The sequence below is a fragment of the Abrus precatorius genome, unplaced genomic scaffold, assembly GCF_003935025.1.
Source record: "Abrus precatorius isolate BTA unplaced genomic scaffold, Abrus_2018 Scaffold10, whole genome shotgun sequence".
NCBI lineage: Eukaryota > Viridiplantae > Streptophyta > Magnoliopsida > Fabales > Fabaceae > Abrus > Abrus precatorius.
This window is the reverse complement of record NW_020874292.1, coordinates 14,269,587-14,291,844: the sequence shown is the minus strand read 5'-3', so window position 1 is coordinate 14,291,844 and position 22,258 is coordinate 14,269,587. Positions and strand designations below refer to the sequence as shown.

The window sequence follows — 22,258 nt, the reverse complement described above, 5'->3', positions numbered from 1 at the left end:
AGCAAGGCAGAATCACTGGAACTAAACCAGACTTGAAAACAACTACATTACACATTGGAGCATTAACAGTGGGGAGAAAAACTTAAACTACAACATTTGGTAGTACAAGTCACACATTATAAATAAAAAGAAGAATGATAAGATACAACATTGAAATGGTATTTGCCAGATCAAATAATTTATAACATCGCGAGAATTAGATACACGCTGCTCTGAAAATATTTTCTGCTTTAAAACAGTCCTAAGAATTTTTTACAAATTTAAACCAACAATGATTATAAAATTAAACAAAATGCCCCTTGTTACTAATATGAAAAGTGAAGCCTACAGGCAAGACTTCAGTCAGTAAATAAGATCACAAAAACTCACTTCCCCTAAACTATCTAACCACCACTCACTCCAAGGGATGCATGTGCAACATGCAAAGGTTACTACAGTCAACAGGTTTATACATGCATGGTATAGTCTAACTGTACAGTGAAAAAATGTTTATAGATCTCCCAATTTTAAGAGCAACATGTTTTCCCTCCAATAAAAGCACCTTCTCACAAATGTACTTACTCCTCCCAAAGTATATGTAAGGATGAGCCATCTATCTGTCCTACTATGTACGTCCTTCTCCACGAGGCATTTTCTTGAAAGACGCTGCAACCAAATTCAATTTAACTCAATAATAGCTATAACAAAACAAATGAAAAGCTGATTAATGTGCTATATGCTGATTGACCGAAATACCTTCTCATAGCTCGCCAGTTCATTAGGACTCCTACCTTTTTTTTCCCATTTATTGTGTGAAATTTAAATATACTGACTTTATAGCTTTAATGAATTAACTAATGGTACAACAATAACTCTTACCAACAGCCTGAGGATCTTTGCAAGCAGTCTAATTATGAACGAAGAGATACATAACAAATGATCTTATTAATTATCCATTTATTTACACAAGGTAAATCAAGAGAGTAATGTTATATCCTACTAATATCTTATACAGCAAAAATGTAAACGCATTTAATATCTTGAAACCATAAAACACAATTAAATACTCTTTCATTTAGCAAGTCGGAAGATTAGTAGGATAATGTTGGGGGAGGATTTAAAATTATTCAAATCTTATGGAAAGCCATCAAATTAATACATTTAAATACATCAATCCTCTTGTATTGTTATCCCACAGCAGAATGGGGTAGCTAAGCATAAAAACCATCATCTGATTGAGGTGGCCTGTACTTTAATGTTTAAAATGAAGGTTTCAAAAATATTTTGGATTGATGTTGTTCTTTACTGCTGCATATTTAATTAATTGCATGTCGTCATCTATTTTAAATGGTGTTATCCTTCACTTTACTCTTTCCCTCACATTCACTTTTTCCCTTGCCCTGCATAATATTTGGTTGCACTTGTTTTGTATGTCCAATCACAAGTAACTAAACTAGATCCAAAGTCATTGAAGTGTATGTTTCTGAGTAACTCACGTCCTCATAAAGGGTACTGTTGTTTTTATCTTGATCTTGGTCAGTATCTTGTTTCTTTTGTTGTCTCTCTTTGACAGGATTCTATTTTTTGGGTCCATCTTTGGAGTCAGCGTGTGAGGTAGATGACTCTTTCTTGACTTATACTATTGTTTATTTTGCTCCTCCAGCTGACCTGCAGGTTGCAACTACTTCTCTAGCTTCTAGTGTTCCAAGTTTCAAATTTTTTGACCAAATATACTCTCGACAACCTACACAAGCCCCTTATGTAGATCTTCAAGTGCATGATGCTTCACCTGATGCTTACAAGACAATACTCAACCTATACCATTATCTCCTCAAGTGTTTGTTGAACCTCCCAATGACCTTGATCTTCCTATATTGTCCACAAAGGTAAGCGAACTTGTTCTTAAGACCCTTTCATATGCATTACATCATGATGGTTGAAACCATGCTATGGAGGAAGAAATAATGGCTCTTGAGACAAATGCTAGGGATTTGGTTTCTCTTTCTAAAGGAAAGCAAGCTATTGGTTGCATGTTGGTTAAAGCTGTGAAAGTGAATCTCGATGACTATCTGGTTTGCCTAAAGACACGTCTTGTTGCAAAAGATTATGCTCAAACATATGGAGTTCATTACATGATACATTTTTTCCTGTTATTAAGCTATCAGTAGTTCAAATCTTTATCTCTTTGGCGGCCAAGCATCATTGGCCACTATACCAACTTGATGTGAAAAATGCATTCCATGATACTTTACAAGAGGAAGTATAAATGAAGCAACCACTTGGGTTTGTTTCTCAGGGGAGTATGGGAAGATGTGTCAATTAAAGAAGTCTTTGTATGACTTGAAACAACCACCAAGAGCATGGTTTGAGAGATTCAATGACGTGATTCAGGAATTTGGATTAGTGAGGAGTGAGAGTAATCATATAGTGTTTTATAAACAAACTAACCTTGGCTGCATTTTACTTGTTTATGTTGTTATTACAGGGAGTGATACTGAAGGAATCAGCTTCTTCAGACCAAGTTTCAGACTAAGGACTTAGGCATCCTAAAATACTTTTTGGGCATTATGTATTTAAAGAAAGGGATCTTCTTTTCACAAAGGAAATATGCCTTGGAACCTGTTGATTGAAACCGACTTGAAGGGGGCTAAACCATGTGAGACACCTATGAAGCTAAGAGTGAAGCTGACAATAGATGGAGTCCCATTTCTTGATCCACAAAAATACAAAAGATTGGTTAGGAAGCTGAATTATTTAACTATCACTAGGACGGAAATTTCTTTTTCAGTAAGTCTTGTTAAGACAATTTATGCCCTCTCAAACTGACATTCATTGGGAAACACTTATCCACATTATTAAGTACTTGAAGAAGGCTCTAGGAAAGAGTATTGTGTACAAGGATCATGAGCAATTGGTGAAGGCATTTTCTGATGCTGACTGAGCAGTATCTCCTATGGACCACAAGTCTACTACAGGATATTGTGTTCTAGAGGTAATTTGATTTTCTAGAAAAACAAGCAGCAGTATGTGGTGGTCAGATCAAGTGCAAAAGCAGAGTACAAGACTATGGCTTTGACTATTTGTGAGCTACATTGGGTTAAGCAAATCTTGGAGGAGATGTGGCAACACTAGTTCTATGAAACTAGTGCGACAACCAAACTGAAGCATATTGAAGTGAACTGTTACTTCATTCAAGACAAGGTTCAGAAGAATTTTCTATCTATCTCCCATGTTAGGACAAATGATCAACTAGCATGTTTAAAAAGTTGAATGGAAGACAGTGATTTTATTGGTAACAAGTCAGGGATGATTAATATCTATGCTCCAGTTTGAGAGGGAGTGTTATGAGCAATTGTTTCATGATTAGGTTATATTGTTTTTGTTAAGATATCCCATATTGACAAGGAATAGAGTCAAAATATTTCTTATAAGCGCTTGAGTAGTTTTCCAATGAGCTAACTTTTGGGAGTGAGTTAGTCCTAAGTTTCTTAACATGGTATCAAAGTCTATCTAGTCCTATTGGGCCACTCACAGATTTCAAGTCCTGCAAACTTTAAGCACTAGATATCCAACCCTAGCGTGATAGGAAAGGTATTAAGATATCTCACATTGGTTAAAAATAGAGACAAAATACTCTAATAAAGACTTGTGGAAGTGAATTAGGCCCAAGTTTTTTAATATGGTATCAGAGTCTATCCAATTAGACTGTTGGGCTGCCCACAGATGTTATAGTCTTATTGAGCCACCCACAGACGTTCAATCCTGCAAACTTCATGCACTAGATGTCTAACCTTGGGCTTGAGGAAGGTGTTAAAATGTCCCACATTGACTAGGAATAGAGTCAAAAAACTCCTTATTAAGGCTTAAGCAATCCTCCTCTTCTGAACTAACTTTTGGGAATGAGTCAGGCTTAAGTTTCTTAACAGTTATGAATGAGTAGTAGTAATGGACCTAGTCTAGTAGGGTTTTATAGGTACATCTCTCTCTCTCTCTACACACACACACACACACATGATAGAGTATCAAATTCCAGTTCACTCTCTCCATCTCTCTACAATTCCATTCTAAACCACACTATTCCATTTTCTTGAAAACTTTCAAACATAGCCTTGAGTTACACTAAATTGCTGAAGATAAATTAACAGCATGGTGCCCTAATCAGAAAGAACCAAATTTTTTTTCAAAAAAATGTGGGATTGTCATCCACAAACTAATATGACAGTGATTGACTGTCTTTGCAAAAATATAATGGCAACTATAGAGATAAAGAGAAAGAGAGCATACAGTCTTCAACATCCTTAAGCTGGTAATAGTGGGGGGCTATCTCCACCAACCAGTCTGGCTTTAATTCCGTCACCTACAATTTGAGTGTGTAGTTTCAGCTATTCACAGATATCCATTGAAAGGTGTCATGAAACATTTGAATGAGTTAACAGCTAGGAATACCTGTCTCATATATTCCTTGGTTGTGAGTACTAGTTCATGGTATATAACCCATCTTGGAAGAACCTATGACGTGTAAACAAAAGGAAAGAGAAATTAGAGAAACTAAAAATATTTTAAACAAGAACATAGCAGTCCCAACTTCATTAGTGTTTATGCACATTAATGCAATCAGGTTACATCAACATTCCAACCATGTTAAGATTACATCAACATTCCAGCCAGTGGACAAGTTATAGAACTTCATACCGCTAACATCATGCTAAACACGTTGCATCTAGGTCCCAGAGTTATTCTTTATGGGAAACATGAATTACCATGATATAATTCCTAATATGGAAGAAATTGATATCAGAGATTAATATAATTCCTGTCTGCAATTATCCACTTTGTAATACAAGCTACCAACTAGAATGAAAAGTCTGCAATTTTCTAGTTCTCTTGGTGTTCTGTAATTTGGTTATAAAGAAAGGATCTGTACTGCCAAGCTAAGGCAGCAGACCTTTGGATAATAAGGTTAAAGAAAAAATACATCACAAGACAGCATGGTGATGAAGGGAAAATTTTGGTTTTCTTTGATTACTGTTGGTAACATTTCAGCTAGCAATTGTCATAAACTTCTATTGGAGGGGGCAGGGGACTTCTGACTCAATGACAATAACTTTAACTAGCTGAACAGATTCACATGTTCATTTGCATCAAGGTATATTGCGACTTAAGAGATGCAAGTCCAAATATGAGATGTATGAAAAATTCTAGTTAAAATTATGTAGCAGGTAATTTCAGTGTTTACAGTTTCTTTAGTTCAGTTTGTCCAGGAATTACTTATTGTGAAAATGCAACACAACTCCTCAAAACTAATGAATTTTTTTGTCACAAACTAGAAATGGGGGACGGTGTAGTCTATTAAAACAACAGATCACACTGTTATCAGCAACATGCAACAAGTACCTGTGCCAGCCCTGAACTAGGATGTATGTGAACAGTCTGTGGATGTTTAACAGTCCTATATGATCCATTCTTTTGCAGTCGTGCAGAGTGTGGGAAAAACCCTGCAGTGGTTAAAAATTAGATTCAGTAGACTAAAAAAGGATCCTCAGTGCAAGAAATTACTTGTTTTATAAGTTTACCAGATGTTATGGATTTCTTGATGGCATCTAAATCAGCATTCGAAGTTAGTTCAATCTCAACCCTCTCTAAAAGACCTGCAAGTTGATCTCGAATATCCCTAGCCCGTTTCATACTCCTTACCTGGACACCATACCAACATAAGAATAGAATATTCCATCAAAAATCAACGCCTGGATGTACTGAAGATGAATAAATTGAAACAAAGCATTTTTAACAGATGAAAGACAACCATAGCATCAAATTTTGTCACAACCCTGTATCATTATCATTTCACAGACAAATCATTGTTGTAATAGTGAATTTGTAATAATCCATCGGTGACTCTGGCAGGGGGAACTAAACCAAATATGGGTAGCATTATTGTCTTAAGCCAACATACAAGTTCTAAACGTTTTTTTATTGTAAAATAAATACTATTAGTAGAGTAAAATGAAATGTAATAAAAGGATAAGATACCTTCTTAAAGAAACCAAGAGAAAAAATAAATAAAAAGAAAAGGACAAGCAGCAAGTATGACCTCATGAAGCTAGCCAATCTCTTTGCAAACAAAAATCCATGAAAATAGCTATTAACCAAGCAACATTAAGTTAATGATAAAAACACCATACATCTCCGTAACAAATAAGGAGAACGTGAAGGTAGTTTTTATCGCAAAATTAAATTTCACCAGTCTTCAGTTTTTGTCCAAAATGTTCCAAGATTATTATACCTAAATTCGAATACTTGTTAAATGAACTAACAAAATTAACCAAAATTAAATTGAAAATTAGTTAAACAAAGTAATATTTCTAAATAATTACACCACTACTTTCTCTCTTCACATCGCTTAATTTTCACGATTCTCATCACTACATCTTACACTTAACCATGCACAGATGTGTACTAGTTTCTAGCACTTTTACTGAATATAGATGTGCCAAACACTGATCTGCAAAACAAAGATCCATACCTGTATATAATTTTCATAACACCATTGTGTTGAATAGTTGGTCTCCTTCCATGAATTGTAAACCTGAATGAAATAAAATCTAACAAGGTCCAGTAAGAATCTAGAATGAAGAAACACATTAGTAACAGATTACAACTTAAAGACAAAGTCAAATGTGCACCCAAATGATAACCTAGTAATATTCCATGATTAGAATGAAAAAAAAAAAAGACTCGGCCATATGAAAAGATGAATTCTCTAATTAGATTAACAATAGTGACTAAGCTTTCACAGAATGGAAAAATGAGGATAGATAAGTCGATAACCAACAGAATACAGAAAAAGTCAAACGCAACTGAACCTTCAGCAATGCAATATGGTCTCCAACATTTCCAGTGTGAAAATTCATCCTTGCATTGTCTGCATGTACTTGTTTATCCTTTGGACGGTAAAATATTGAGTTGCCAACAGAAAGCATAGCAGCAATAGAAATTATCTCATCTGAACACGTGTACTTTTCTGACGCCACTATCATTTTTGACAACATAGGATCAAGTGGGAACTCCGCCATCCGTCTACCTCCCTTAGTTAACTCACCGAGCTTATTTAATGCACTTAATGCATACAGAAGCTCCAGGGCTTTCAATAAGGCCTCAGCAGGTGGAGGATCCATAAAATCAAAGTGCAGTAAGTCATGAATACCAAGACTTTTTAAAGTCAAAACTACATTTGCAAGGTTAGTACGCTGTATTTCTGGTACAGTGTTATCATCCAAGTCATGGTGAAAATTGTATGCAGTATACAATCGGAAGCACTTTCCAGGACCTGTTCTTCCAGAACGACCAGCTCTTTGCATTGCTGAAGCTTTTGAGATGGGAGTTACTAGCAAGGACTCCATTCCTGTTCTTGGATTATAACTTTTCATCTTACAGAATCCTGGATCAATGACATACTTGATGCCATCAATTGTCAATGATGTTTCTGCAATATTAGTAGCAAGCACAACCTTTCGTGCCCCTTCAGGAGTGGGTTCAAATATTTTAGCTTGTAATTCAGTTGGTAGGTTGGCATATATGGGGCATATTATTAACTCAGCAATTTTAGTCCCCAAGCCTCTAGTTCGATGCTTCAAGATTTCTTCAGCTGTTTCAATTTCTTCTTGACCGGTAAGGAATACCAATATATCTCCAGGAGGTTGAGTGACATGGATTTGAAGTGACGTGACAATAGCAGCATCTAAGTAGTCAGCTTCTGGTGCTTTGGTAAAGTTTATTTCAACAGGATATCGTCTCCCTGGAATTTTGAATATTGGCGCAGAATCAAAGTAATCACTGAACTTCTCTGCATCAAGTGTTGCACTTGATATCAGCAACTTGAGATCAGGGCGGAAACGAGCAATATCCTGTCACAAACAGAGTACTTAAGTACACTACACAGGAGGATATTATAGTGAACATCTACAAATAAGGTTATTTATCCATTTAACCTGAACATGCACTTTAAATACAAACAACTATGAGCAAAGACCAGGTATTGATGAGTTACAGATTGACCAGTAACCAAATAAGAATCACTGCACAACAATATAGAACAAAAGTATATGTAATCAACATCACGTCAGTATCAATGGAAATAATTGAAAATCTGATCACTATGTCAGATTTCTTACTAGTAAAGACTAACACTTATGCTAGACTAAACCAAATATATGCACAAACTTTCTTAAATATCACAATCAAATGATGATTCAAGGAGAAGAATTCAACTGTCTCAACCCACTAAAACTATAAATAAAGAAACATAAATTTTATTCATTGCAAGATTTTTCTGCTCACCTTTACTAATCCAAACAGGATATCAGTTGAGAGCGTTCTTTCATGAGCCTCATCCACCATCACAACACTACAATATTTGCAAATGTAATAAGATAATAATTGCATAGCATCCAACTAAACCTGAATACAAATTTAATATAAGCTCACCTATAACTTGCTAGATCAGGCTCACCAAGGAATTCCCTCAGTAACATTCCATCGGTCATATACTTCAGAATAGTCTTCTCTGATGTACAATCTTCAAAACGGATGGAGTAACCAACCTTTAAATTTAAATACTTCGAATTAAATATTTGAAAGACTGAGCCATCCAAAAAAGACATATATGCATTATTAAATTCCACACTAAAAAAACGTAAAGGCCTGTTTACTTTGAGAAAATATTTTGTTTCCATTTTTCTTTCAATTTTAATTACATAAAAGCTACCATGTTTGCATTCTGATTTCAAATGTTTGTATAGGAAACAATCAAAACAACTGTGTTATTTTAACTATTTCTATACAAACTAATGAAAATAGGAAACTTAAGGTGACATCTTCGTAATTAAAAGTGAAAAAAGAAAACTAGAATAGAAAACATTTTTTTCCAAACCAAACAGCTCCTAATGTTTCCCAAATAATGTACGTACTACATATACATATCCATTTCCTATGAAATGAAAATCTAGGTTATAATATTTTAACAATGAAAGAAGCCCACCTCATGACCAAGTTTAACCCCTATTTCTTGAGAAACTCGAGCAGCAACACTCATAGCAGCAACACGCCGTGGCTGAGTACATGCAATCTGCACAAAAATATAATTTTTAGATCTGGTAGTTTCCAATACCTACAAAGGGCATAACAAATTTGAAAGATGAGGAGGGCTAAAATTCACAGCTTATAGACAATCACAACTAAATTCTAAAATCATGGCCACTGTTCATTATATGTTTTTAGGACCGAAACAAAACATACAAATAGTTATATGTTCCAAAATTTACAAATATTAGCTGACATGTACACAAAACAAATATAGAATAAAATGAAACATCAGCAAAGTTACAATGACTTGTCAATATCTGTTCATTGTAAAATAAAAGTCATACAATATAATTGGGATATCAAGTAAGATTTTCAGAGGAAATTAACCTATTGTAAGCACATAAAAAGATATTAAACCATACCATTCCATGCTTTGTGTAGCCAGCTTCATGGAGATATTGGGGAATCTGTGTAGTCTTTCCTGAACCAGTTTCACCAACAATTACAAGCACCTATTCAAGGAAATTCAAGGTTAATTTTAATGAACACACAACTGTATACACAAAAACGTTAATAAAAAGGTAATGAAATGAAATAAATACAAATAAAGAACAGATCAATAACAACAGAGAGAACATTCTTTCCTAGTCAACGCCAAAAATCAAAACTAGTTACAGGTAGAATTAAAAAATAAGGGAAGAAAGGAATAGAGAGGTATGGAAGGGCCATGCCTGGTGATCACGAACAGCTTGAAGCAATTCATCCCGATAAGGGTAAATGGGTAACTTTTTCCTCTCCTCCTATTAAAAACAGCAAAGAATGTGAATAACTTGTCTGGTCAGCTTTTATCAATTAATCCAGTCAGATGACGGGGAATTTTATCCCTTAACTCTCAAGTTTTAAATGGCTGACTAATAGTCAACCTCAACCTAATTTCTTTCTCAGAGAATTATATTATCAATATACGATTATAGTAATCGTTTCATGAACCAATATAATAGCAGTCTCAGACTATCTTTTCCAGTAGCCATCTTATAATCAGAGTAATAGCTTTCTAGCCTTTTTCACTTTTATTTTTTTTAGCCTCAAACAATCATTAGTCAAATCAAAACCAGAAGGATACTGAGAGGCACTGAATTAAAAATTTGTCAATTTTTGCATTTATACAACAAAATTTAACTTCTTCAGTCACATTTTTTTCACCCATTTTGTCATTATGATTTGTCAATGTTTACAATTCAACCAATAAAATAATTATATGATATCAACTGGATTAAACAACTTAGTGGTGAATCTATCATATTATTTTTCTGTGGATATACTCATATCAGAGTGATATTGGTACATGTAGGCTTTACTGGAAGATGGGGAACTGAGAACCTCACTCCTTTATACTATTTTCCTTTTCCTCTTTCTTCTTCTTTCTCCTTTTTATTTTCATACAGGGTCAAAGTTTCCCTCTCAAATCCTCTCATTTATCCCACTAGCAATTTATTACATCAATCATTCTCTCCTTCAGATGATCCCAATTCCCCTTGATTGCCTCTCCTGCAATCTGTGACATTAATCATTCTTGACACAAGGAGACTAAGTTTTTACTCTAATTATTTTTCTGTCTCAAGTTGGTATCAGAGCTCACATTCTGTTGGCCTGATAACACAAAACACAATACCGCCAACCCTAGTTGTCCAAACATCTGGCCACCATTTGGTCTATGACTTCGGCACTAGCCCCAGAAGTCTCCAATTGGCTGTCCCACCAACTGTCGTCATCTCCAGGCATCCCACGTGCCACCACGCGCACTTACCACATCCCATCATATTTGAATAAAGCACAATCCACAATTGATGAAGTTAAATTGATCTTGACAGGTGATGACCTTCAAAAAGTCTTAGACAAGATTGATAACATGTGCATGGTGTTCATCCTTCATGGCCTTGACAAAGATTTTGAATTTGTTCGGAACCAAATTTTGACAAATTCCAGTGTACCTACAGCAGAGAATCTCATTGATCGTCTGCTGCTTGTTCCCTCTCCAGAAACTATGACAGGAAATGGTTCTCAACCAGGTTTGGAGTCTTTTGCATTCCTCTCTAATGTGATCAGCCGTGGAGGTTGAAGTCGTGGTCGAGGTGGTGGAAGAGGAGGTCACAGTTTTGGAAATCGTCCACAATGCTCTTATTGTAAACATATGGGCCACACCCAAGATAAGTGTTATTCCTTGATTAAGTTTCCCGAGAAACCAGCCAATGTGACGTATTCTTAGTCTTCTGCTGTGGAAAAGCAAACTGACCTTGGTGGAGATAATCAGAATATTCTGTCAGATATGGAGTATAAGTAGTACCTCCAACTGAAGATAGCAGCACAACAATCTTCCTCTGCCACTGCTCAATCTGGTAACTCTACAATTTGCCCCTCTCATTCATCATTTGTTGGACCCTGGATATTAGATTCTAGTACTTCTGACCAACATAGCTGGTAATCCTTCTCTTTTCTCAAAACTGTCACAACCTAAAACAGCACACCACATCACCTTTGCTGACGACTCAAAAGCTAATGCCATAAGCATTGGAAAAACTACCCCTCTCCTTGATTTATCCTTAGATTCTGTTCTTATTGTACCTAATTACCCCTTTAATTTAGTCTAAGTCAGTCAACTTACTCGCACACACAATTGTTCCATAACATTTACTGCTGAATCTTTCTCTAAACAGGACCAAAGTATGGGACAAACAATTGGAGTAGGATCTAAACCGCTTGATCTTTATTATTTCCAGCCCCCTTCCTCAGTTGTTTGCACCGTTACAAATTCCCCTCTTCTCTTGCATCGTCGCCTTGGTCATCCAGGTCTAAATAAATTGAAGCACATGGTTCCTCACCTCTCTCATTTACAGTCTTTGGAGTGTGAGTCATGTCAATTAGGTAAACACATTCGAACCTCCTTTCCGAGTGCTGTCCATGGGCAAAATCTCCATTTGATCTTGTTCATTCAGATATGTGGGGTCTGAGTCGTGTTAATTCTATCTTAGGACATAGGTACTTTGTTATTTTTATTGATGACTACTCAAGATGTACTTGGATTTTCTTAATGAAAGAGCGTTCAGAATTATTTACAATTTTTCAGAATTTTTGCAATGAAGTTCAAACACAATTTGGTCGCTCTATTCGTATCTTGCGTAGTGATAGTACCAAAGAAAATTTTTCTGCATCTTTTAATCATTTTATGACTTCTCATGGCATGTTGCATCAATCCACTTGTCCACACACCCCTCAACAAAATGGCATTGCAGAAAGAAAACATTGTCATATTATTGAAACTGCTCGAACTCTTTTGTTACATGCTAACGTACCTTTAAAATTTTGGAGTGATGTTGTCCTTACAGCAACTTCTTTAATAAATAGGATGTCATCCTCTGCTTTAAATAACAAAATATCACACTCACTTTTATTCCCTAATGACTCTCTGTTTAAAGTACCCCCACGTGTTTTTGATTCACTTGTTTTATCCATGATCTCACTCCAGGGCTTGACAAATTATCTGTTGGTGCTGTTAAGTATCTCTTTTTGGGTTACTCTCGGGTGCAGAAAGAATACAGGTGTTATTCCCCGTCCACTCATCGTTTCTATTAGTCAGCTGATGTCACCTTTTTTGAAGATACACCATATTTCACCACATCAGTCTCTCCAAACTCAATTTCCCAGGTTCTTCCCATTCCTTACTATATATTTCCCTTGTCACTAATCCTTCAATCTCTAATGTGCTAGAGCCTTCTAATCCCTCTTAACCTGCTATTCCTCGTCCCCTAGCTACGTACCAGCGTAGACCTCGTCTTGTTCCACTAGAAGAAGTAGTTTCTGAAGATTCAGGCCACTCATCTCCTATGCCAGTTGCTCTACCTACTCTGGATCCATCTGAGACACCTGTTGATTTGCCAATAGCCCTTCAAAAAGGTGCCTGTTCAACTCAAAATCTTCATCCCATTTATATTTTCTTGAGTTATCATCGTTTATCCTTTTCTCATTTTGCCTTCGTATCTGCTATTTCCTCTGTTACTATTACTAAAACAGCCCATGAAGCACTTTCCCATCCAAGGTGGCGACAGGCTATGATTGACAAGATGCAGGCCTTAGAATCAAACTAGACTTGGACACTTGTTCCCTCTCTTCCCGGGAAATCTATAGTTGGCTGTCGTTGGGTGTTTGCTATTAAGGTGGGTCCAAATGGACAGATTGATCGGCTAAAAGTCCGATTAATGGCTAAAGGCTACACACAAACTTTCAGACTTGATTATGGCGACACCTTCTCACATGTTGCAAAAATGACTTCAATTCACCTCTTCTTATCCATGGCTGCCACACGTTGTTGGCCCCTCTATCAACTAGATATCAAAAATGCATTTCTCCATGGTGATCTAGAGGAAGAGATTTATATGGAGCAACCTCCCAGTTTGTTGCACAAGAGGAATCACAAGAATTTATTTGCAAGTTACGTAAGGCTTTATATGGCCTTAAACAAAGTCCCTGATCATGGTTTGGTAGATTTAGTCATAGTAGTCAATTCCGGATAACGGCACAGAGCGGCTAACCTCAAAAACACTATAGCAGGGATAGCGGTAGCAGGATGACTGCTATTCTGAAGTTTTAATGCACACACATGAATGCTGAAAACTATAAATTTAATATACAAATTTGGAACAAAACAAAACAGGAAAACTCAAATTAGAGAAGGAAATAAATAACAAAAAGCAAAGGGTGCAGGAGCAGCCATTGCTTCTACACAGAGAGAAAGAAATAGAAAAAACAGAGAGAAAAGAGAAGAAATGAAAGGAGAGCTGAGGAGAGAGATGAAAGGTCAGTTGAGGGGCTAGGGTCTGGCGAGGGAGGGGAAAGATTCAGAAAATAAAAGGGGGCTGAAATCCCAATATTGCCCCCCTAAAAGCCCCAAATGTTAAAAAAAACAAAGGGCAGATTCAGAATTTTTAAGGAGAACAGAATAGCAGCTGCTACAGCCACAATTTCTGCAATTTTCCGGCCGCTATTTGAGGCGCGACAGCTGTGACACTGAACCGCGACGCTACAAGGTTGCCATAGCAGAACTTCTCCGCTCCGCTACGCCGCGATAGCGGCCGCTATGGCCGCTATTGATAACTATGGACTTAGTACAGTTCTCCAACAGTTTGGGATGACTCAGTGAGGCAAATCATTCTGTGTTTTATAAACATTTTTCTACTAATCAATGCATTTATCTTCTTGTCTATGCAGGCAATGATCATGATGATATCACCCGACTCGAGCAGCATTTGTTTCAACATTTTCAAACCAAGGACTTGGGTCGATTGCGGTATTTCCTTGGAATTGAAGTAGCTCAATCAAAAACTGGTGTTGCCATATCTCAAAGAAAATATGCTCTTGATATTTTAAAGGAAACAAGAATGTTGGATTGTAAACCAGTTGATACCCCTATGGATCCAAATGTCGAACTTACGCCGGATCAGGGGGAGTTGTATTCAAATCCAAATCAATACTGAAGATTAGTTGGAAAACTGAATTATCTTACTATGACTAGGCCAGACATATCCTTTCCAGTCAGCGTTGTGAGCCAATTTCATAACTCCCCTTGTGATAGTCATTGAGATGCAGTGATTCGAATCTTGAGATACATCAAAGGTTCCCCTAGAAAAGGATTAGTCTATGAAAACAGAGGCTATACTGATATTGTTGCATACACAAATGCGGATTGGACTGGTTGCCCAAGTGATAGACGATCAACTTCAGGATATTGTATGTTGATTAGAGGTAACCTTATTGCTTGGAAGAGTAAAAAGCATAATGTTGTTGCTAGATCAACTGCCGAAGCTGAATATCGAGCAATACCCAATACCTCATGTAAACTTCTATGGCTAAAACAGCTTATTGCTGAGTTAAAGTTTTGTGAGGTAGGACCTATGAGACTTATTTGTGATAATCAGGCAGCCTTACACATTGCCTCTAACCCTGTCTTTCATGAATAGGCCAAGCATATAGAAATTGACTATCATTTCATTCGTCAGAAGGTTCTTTCTAGTGAGATTGTTACATCATTTGTGAATTCTAATGATCAATTAGCTGACATGCTTACCAAGGCACTTCAAGGTCTAAGGATAACATACATTTGTAACAAGCTTGATGCATATGATATATATGCACCAGCTTGAGGGGGAGTGTTAAGAATATTTGTATTTCCATTATTAATATAGTTACCTTATTTCCTTTTATATAGAGATCTGACTGATTATGTAAATAATGTAATTAGTATTCAGCTGTAATTACTTAGTCAATCCCTATAATCAAGGGATTTAGTTTGTACAGATTTATAAGTATAAGTACCGCTGAATGACAAGAGGAGACTAAGTTTTTACCCTAATTATTTTTCTGTCTCAAGTATTCCCTCCCTAAGAGATCAGATCCTCCGCATTATTTTCTCATATACTTCTTAGTTAAAGGTGGTTTCTAAACACTATCCCACTTTTGTGACTTACAATTGCTCCTTATTTGATTGAAAACTACTCTCACCTTGTTTTCTCCCTCGTTTTTTGTACTTTTTTATGTTTTAATGAGGGATGCTAGGAACACATCTTTCCAACACACTCAATTCTTGGGTGAAATTCAAGTGGGTTCCACTAAAATAATAAATGAATGAAACAGGTGGTGGGAATCATTATTTAGTGGATCCCACATGAATTTCATTCAATAATTATGTTGGAGTAAGTGTGTAAGAAGTGTGTTAGAATTTTTCTTAAAATATTGAAATGTTTATAAAGACTTTATTTTCATTTATAATAACTTAATATTAAATGTTCAAACAATATAACTAAAAAATACAAATGAAGATTGATTGGCATGTTTGTGTCGGTCAATCTACTAGCACTTAATGCGATGAATGATATATTGAAATGATACCTGAAGTGCTTCTAAAGCTGACTTCGCTCTGGACTTTTCAAGTGAATCTTCCATCTCTTCATAATCAAACTGTGAAGAAAGATTGGATCAAACACAAGAGTATCACCATTGAATCTCATGAGTCAAGTTGAATCATCCACATACCTTATCCCCATCCATCACTGATGCCTTGATAAAATCAATTTGGTCCTCAAACACAAACCTAAAAACAAATTATGAAGAAGTTTAAAATCAATTATTTGTATACTTAAAGAAATACAGGTAGCAAAGCACACCCAACAATATACCTAAAGAATTAAAGTACATGAATTTAAGACATTAAGTCCATCCAATAAGCGAGCTTTTGTGCCATCCAAGCAAATAAAACAAAATCAGATTACATTGTAATATTGAGCAATAGTTGTTTCTACATGAATAAACTTACTGATAATCATCAGAGGCTTGCTTTTTATTTTTTGAACCAAACTTCAGTGTTGCCTTTCCTGAAAGGTATTATTCAGATCCCAGAAGAATATAATACAGAAAAAGATCAGGCTTTTTCTTTAAAATGGGAGATTTTATAAGGAGTATAAAAATACAGAAACATTTACCAATTTGATGTTCCTCCCATGCCTCTTGTTCAGCAAATGGATTCATCTTATCCTCAGCATTTGGATCCCTATAAATAAACAAAATATAAGATGTTTGATTGAGCAAGTAGAAAAGTGCACTTGAAAATCACAAGATAAAAGTTTAAGGAAATACATCATAACTGGCATTAGAATAATAGACTAATAGTGTAAATGTGATTCCACTGTCTTTTTCATTTTATATTTTTTCAATTGGAATGGAGATCATGTGCTAAGTGAAATACCTGTAACGCTGCATTGCGACAGAAAATCTCTTTTCCTGATTAACACCACCTTCCTGATCATAAGCTTCTGGCATTCTATACTGCAATTTCAGGAGAACATGTGACATTTTGGCAAAAAGAATATAGACATGTCAATTTGACGTATCATATGCCCAGATCCCAAAAGGATCAAATACTGTTAGCTATATGATCTTTACACCAAATTCCATTGCAAATGAGTAGGATGGCATCATATTATAGAACTCTATGGTTTAGATCTTGGCAATAAATTAGTAATCATCAACAGAAAGTAAAAGCAGAAATAACTGTCGAGCCACTAAGCTTAAACAAATAAAAAACACATTGCATTTCAACAATAATCAACAGTTAACGAATAAATAAATCCATTTGGATCCCATGGTCATATAATACAAACTAATTGATTACCTCATTCACATTGTCAGCCTCCTCTGACCGCTTCTTCACAAGTTCATATATCTCCTTTTTGTACCTGGGAGCAAAAAAAGAAACAGATAAGACTTTTCCAAGGTATGTTTACAGAAGCTATATCTTTGATATCTGTGATTGGAGCTCTACACACTTCATAATGATACAAAGCCTCTATGACTACATAATTCAGTTGACACTATCTTTTATAGGGAAAACAAAATTAAGGAAAGGATCTCAAAATGTAACAAAAGAAGAATTGAAGGGAAACTCAAGAAAGCAGCAAACAGATGATTTACCTAAGTTCACGATATTCTGCTTCTGAAAGCTTCACACCTTCAAATAGATATTGCTCATCTTCTATATCATCTCTGCAATAACCATGCTAAATAGTTAAAGTCAACAAGAAAACAAAGAACAAATAAGCATAATATCATACAAAACAGCATCGTAATAAAACAAAACTATAATGTGTTCATTGACAGAAAATGAGATCCAGCAAAGAATCTTGAGAAAACAAAAGAAACAAGAAGTATTCATACCTCAGTTCTTCTAATTTTTTTTCCTCCCTTTTCTTCAAGTATTCTTGCCTTGAAACCTTTCTGAAACAGCAGTGAGATAAAGAAAACAATTGTAAGTGACACGGCATACAGTTAAAAAGAAATCGATAGCAAATCATCTTTATACAAGACAAGAGAAAAGTAAAACAACAACCATGCCTTATCTCACTAGTTGCAGTTGGCTACTTGGCAAATGACACCAGTGGAAAGTATCAAAAAAAAAAATTTCAATCAGTCCATTCAGAGTAAAGTTTTTTCCAATGTTTCTCCTAAAAGTATATTCAGTCTTCCTCAACCCATTTTATTTGAAATACCTTTCATTCAATAATTTATAAATCTTGAAATAACAATGAATATCATCTAAATGTGTATACTAAATAGCTTAAAATTGCTAGATAAGTGTTAAGTTGCTCATATATTCCATAATATCATTACCATAATACCTTTGTTAGATGTTTACTTTACTGTGTCTTTTTGCCTCAGTGGCTACCTTTGTTCTTAAACATCAGTATATATGTTTATCAGTTGTCTACCACTTAAATAGCCCCCAACCCTCCCAAAAAAAGAAAATCTGAACTTTATCTTAACCATTACCTAGCAAATGGCTAATTTTTATAGGACTGCTCACAGGTAAAGAAATAATATTTCCACACGTACAGATGTAATAACAAACCTCAAAGTTTTAATATCATCCAGCTCTTCGGCATTAGACCTTCGAATTGCCTCTTCTGTTGGAAAACAGATTGAACCAAGATGATAAATCATAGAACCAACATGTAGATACAAGGCATATAACATGATATTGCATGGATACTTATTTGTATACAGTTATAAGTTTAACAATCCACTGACATACCTTCCTCCTTTCGTGTTAATTTTGGTTCAGTCAACTGACAATCAAGAAACAATTCAAAAACAATTAGAAGGAGGCAAAAAAAAAGGTAAAACATCAAAAAAGGCATTTTATAAACGTATGCACTGAACTACATAAATGTGCTTCTAGTATAAGCAACATCATATTCTTCAAAGATATTAAAGAAGCTAACTTTAAAAGGAAAACAAGTTCACAACGTTATGAGCAATGGGTTCAATCTAATGTGGATTTGAGGCTGGTAAAGGCAAAGTCCAGATAATCCTCTTTACTAAGATACCACTAGAATCTAAGTCAGCCTATACCCTAAGCCAAAATAACTGTCACATAGACAACTAACAATTTTTCTTAGGGGTCAACAGAGGGGCATGTATCAGCATAACACTCATTACAGTTATATAATGAAAGATTTTAGATGTGATGTAGACATGCCAGGTTCATAGTTTGATTTACTTTATCCAGCAACTAGAGAAACAAGTTCCCACATTATTTTGCATTATAGAGCGGCTATTTTTTTACAGATATATCTATTTGGAGTTCAGGGTGAATACTGAATATCTCTATTCTTCTAGCCTAGGGCAAAAACTGTGTTAGAGTTTTGACAGCCACACTAAAACTTGTCAAAACCTATACATTCAAGAAGAGCCCCTGATTGCATTTTTTCCTTGTTCATCTCGGTTGATTATGATTTTTCCTTTGCTAGGTTTTCTACTTATTATAGATAACTAGTTTGTTATTTACAATCTTAGATAGGTTAGATATAACAGATAGGTTACTACACTAGTTAGTTTCTAGTTTCATTTCTCTTATCCCTAATCTTCTTTTGTATATAAATAAATACACTTGTATAACATAAGAATTATTTCCAGAACTCTGTCCATAACTCTCCCATATAAGAAACTGTTTGATTTATAAAAAAAATAATAAATATTATTGTTATTATAAAACAACAACAATAATATGTACCAGAAGTTTATAATGATATGAAAATATTAATTTTCATATAAAAAATATTATTTAAGAAGACTCCAGCTAAGACACCAACTAACCCCAATTGGTATCAACAGAGAATGTAAACTGAAAAAAAAGAAAAAGAAAAAACAATGTCCATGCAGGTTGTTAACCATCTACCTCACAATTTTCTTCATTCATTCCAATAACAATAAATTTTCTTCTTTTATCCAAAAGGTGTCCATGTAGTTAATACCTAAAACACTAACGTAAGCAGAACTATTAACCATAATAATAATAATAATTGAAATAATATGACCATGTACACCTGACCAAATCAATTGGAATATTGACAAGTACCTTCCGTGTACCCGCTGCATCTCTTTCTCTCAAATGTTGCTCTAATTCCTCCTTCTCTCTTTGATCTTTCAATCTTTCTTCTTCTGACTGTTTGCAAATAAACAAATAATTACATCAAATCAAGAGAAAGATAATAATAAAGAGAAATAATGCTTTTACAAAACTGATGTGATAAAGCACCACATATGCAAAGGTAAAAACTTTTAACAAAACAATTATATGCATTGATCAACAAAAATTATACTGCAGAATAATCTATTTTTTCTTTTTGATAACATAAATCATATTTGAGACGGCAATAATAGCTCAGCACCACCATGGCACATAAGGAGCTAAATATCCCCCATGGGACCTAATTACCCAATAAGAAGAAGTAGAAAAAAGCCAGAATTTCAATGATTAATAGAGTTGAATTTGCTTCTTAAAGCTTACTGAAATGCAACTAGGGAAAAACAGAAATCTAGATGACAGCACAACAACATTAATCAAACAAGTGGAACTGGAAATAGCAGGAATTTCATTATCAGTTACAAATTTATGTTGTGTTTAAGCAAATCTATAAAAGAAAGAAAGAAAAAGGTACCTCTGAATCACTATCAATGTCAGGGGAAGTTCTTCTCTTAACTTGTCTCTCCCTTTCCTTTCTTGAAATTACCTGCAGGATTGCATTTGGTCAAAACAAGTCACATGTTGTTAGAAGAACCATTGATCAGCAGCTTACCATGAGCAAGAAATATGAAAGTGAATCTAATAGGTTATGAGCACTTTGCCTCATCATCTTCATCATCTTGAACTTCAGTTTTCCTCCTGAAACGTTTTTTATGACTGTCTAGCTTTCTAGATGCAGAAACAGTAGACTTATCTACATAGTCATCATCACTATTGTCATCAGTCTTCAAAATTGTGTAAGTCTTCTGCTTCCTTGCCAACATTGCAGCTTCTCTCTCTTGTTTCTGATATTGCTGATATAGAATACAAGAATATCAATAGCCAGCAGATACTAGACACTTCTCCAAGAGAGAATTTGATAGATGAAACTTATGAAAATGGCAGCATATTTTCACTGCATTATATATATAAAACCCTTACACTTAAACCAGATGATTTATGAGGAACTTTTGAGAAAATTTCTTCCGCAAATGCACGGGTGTCCTTTGAGGAGAGACCAAACTCCACTAGTTTGCCCACCAAATCATCAGGTGAACTAGCTTGCTTGGCTGCAACACCAAAAAGAGATTACCAAAATATTGCAGATGAATCCAACATATGATTTCTAAAAAGCCTATAGAAGAAGTTTTAGGGTGCGAAAATGATTAGATGAATTACATAGTCCAATCATGTACTGAACAACTGTGGGCTGAGAATATCCCATCAGTGACATCAACTTATCTGATACCCATGTCTTTAAACTGTCATCACTCCCCATTGTCACTGCATGAAGTAATATAAAATACAATACATCAGCCTAAATTTTTAGTACATGGTTAGGGAGCATGTCAAGACTGGCTCTGCTCATGATGTTAAATCAATGTTGTCAATATTGAGATTTGAAGAAAAAGAGTAAATCGTAGAATAATAACACGAATCGTAATATCCTACCAAAATGCAAAACTGTACTTACATACAAATGCAGAGAAAATAAAATACAAAAAAAAATTCTAGAACATATCATTAAAGTAAATTTTAAGTGAAAATTGACAAGCATAACATCGAATTACAAGTAATTAGTCAATTAACAAAAGCTTTTCATAACAAAACAGAAGAAAACAGCGACAAACAATGAAGACAGAGCAGAGAAAAGTTGACGGCACCAAACAGAGACTCTCTGAGCTGCGACTTGAACGACGTCGTTCTGGTGGACCTGCAAGGCTGCAACCTTCGCTGTCTGAGGTGAGGTAAAGAGAGCCAAAGTTGGGTGAGAGAGAGTCGGAGACAGGAGAGGAGAGGGTTTCGATTTGGGAAACAACCCCCAACGTGGAGTTTTCCACCTAAAACATTTACTTTTTTTTATCTATATTTTTTCAGCATTAAAAATTATATAATTTTTGCTGTGTTTTTTAAATATTTAAAAAATATTTTTATTCAAAATATATTTATTTATTTCTGTGCCTCTAATATAATAAATATTTCTGAATAAAAATTTATTTTTTAAACTCAGTCTTAAAAAATTAAGTTAATAAATTTAGAATTGTATGCATAAATACATGTATATAAATTACAGTAACTTTTTAAATTATA

The 22,258-nt window shown here is 35.1% G+C and overlaps 1 protein-coding gene across 4 annotated transcripts; it reads right to left on the bottom strand.

The window, feature by feature from the left end:
- Positions 1 to 101: 101 nt before the first annotated feature.
- Positions 102 to 22,013, bottom strand: LOC113852556 (pre-mRNA-splicing factor ATP-dependent RNA helicase DEAH1-like). 4 transcript variants are annotated; one of them, XM_027482868.1, is made up of 28 exons: positions 21,832 to 22,013; positions 21,347 to 21,451; positions 21,110 to 21,237; positions 20,791 to 20,982; positions 20,604 to 20,675; positions 20,021 to 20,107; positions 18,695 to 18,728; positions 18,512 to 18,566; positions 17,821 to 17,880; positions 17,578 to 17,649; positions 17,279 to 17,342; positions 16,853 to 16,932; positions 16,590 to 16,657; positions 16,424 to 16,481; positions 16,144 to 16,201; positions 16,000 to 16,068; positions 9,792 to 9,860; positions 9,483 to 9,572; positions 9,017 to 9,103; positions 8,464 to 8,579; positions 8,317 to 8,383; positions 6,843 to 7,883; positions 6,503 to 6,565; positions 5,553 to 5,673; positions 5,374 to 5,474; positions 4,426 to 4,488; positions 4,264 to 4,336; positions 102 to 645 (listed from the first exon to the last, which is right to left on the bottom strand). In XM_027482868.1, the coding sequence occupies exons 2-28, from the start codon at positions 21,444 to 21,446 to the stop codon at positions 605 to 607; spliced, it is 3,129 nt and encodes a 1,042-aa protein (XP_027338669.1). In that variant the 5' UTR covers positions 21,447 to 21,451; positions 21,832 to 22,013; the 3' UTR covers positions 102 to 604. The 4 variants fall into 4 exon arrangements, with proteins under 4 accessions (XP_027338669.1, XP_027338670.1, XP_027338668.1 ...); XM_027482869.1 differs by having other exon boundaries at positions 142 to 645; positions 21,799 to 22,000; XM_027482867.1 differs by having other exon boundaries at positions 142 to 645; positions 20,742 to 20,982; positions 21,832 to 21,996.
- Between the last annotated feature and the right edge of the window lie 245 nt (positions 22,014 to 22,258).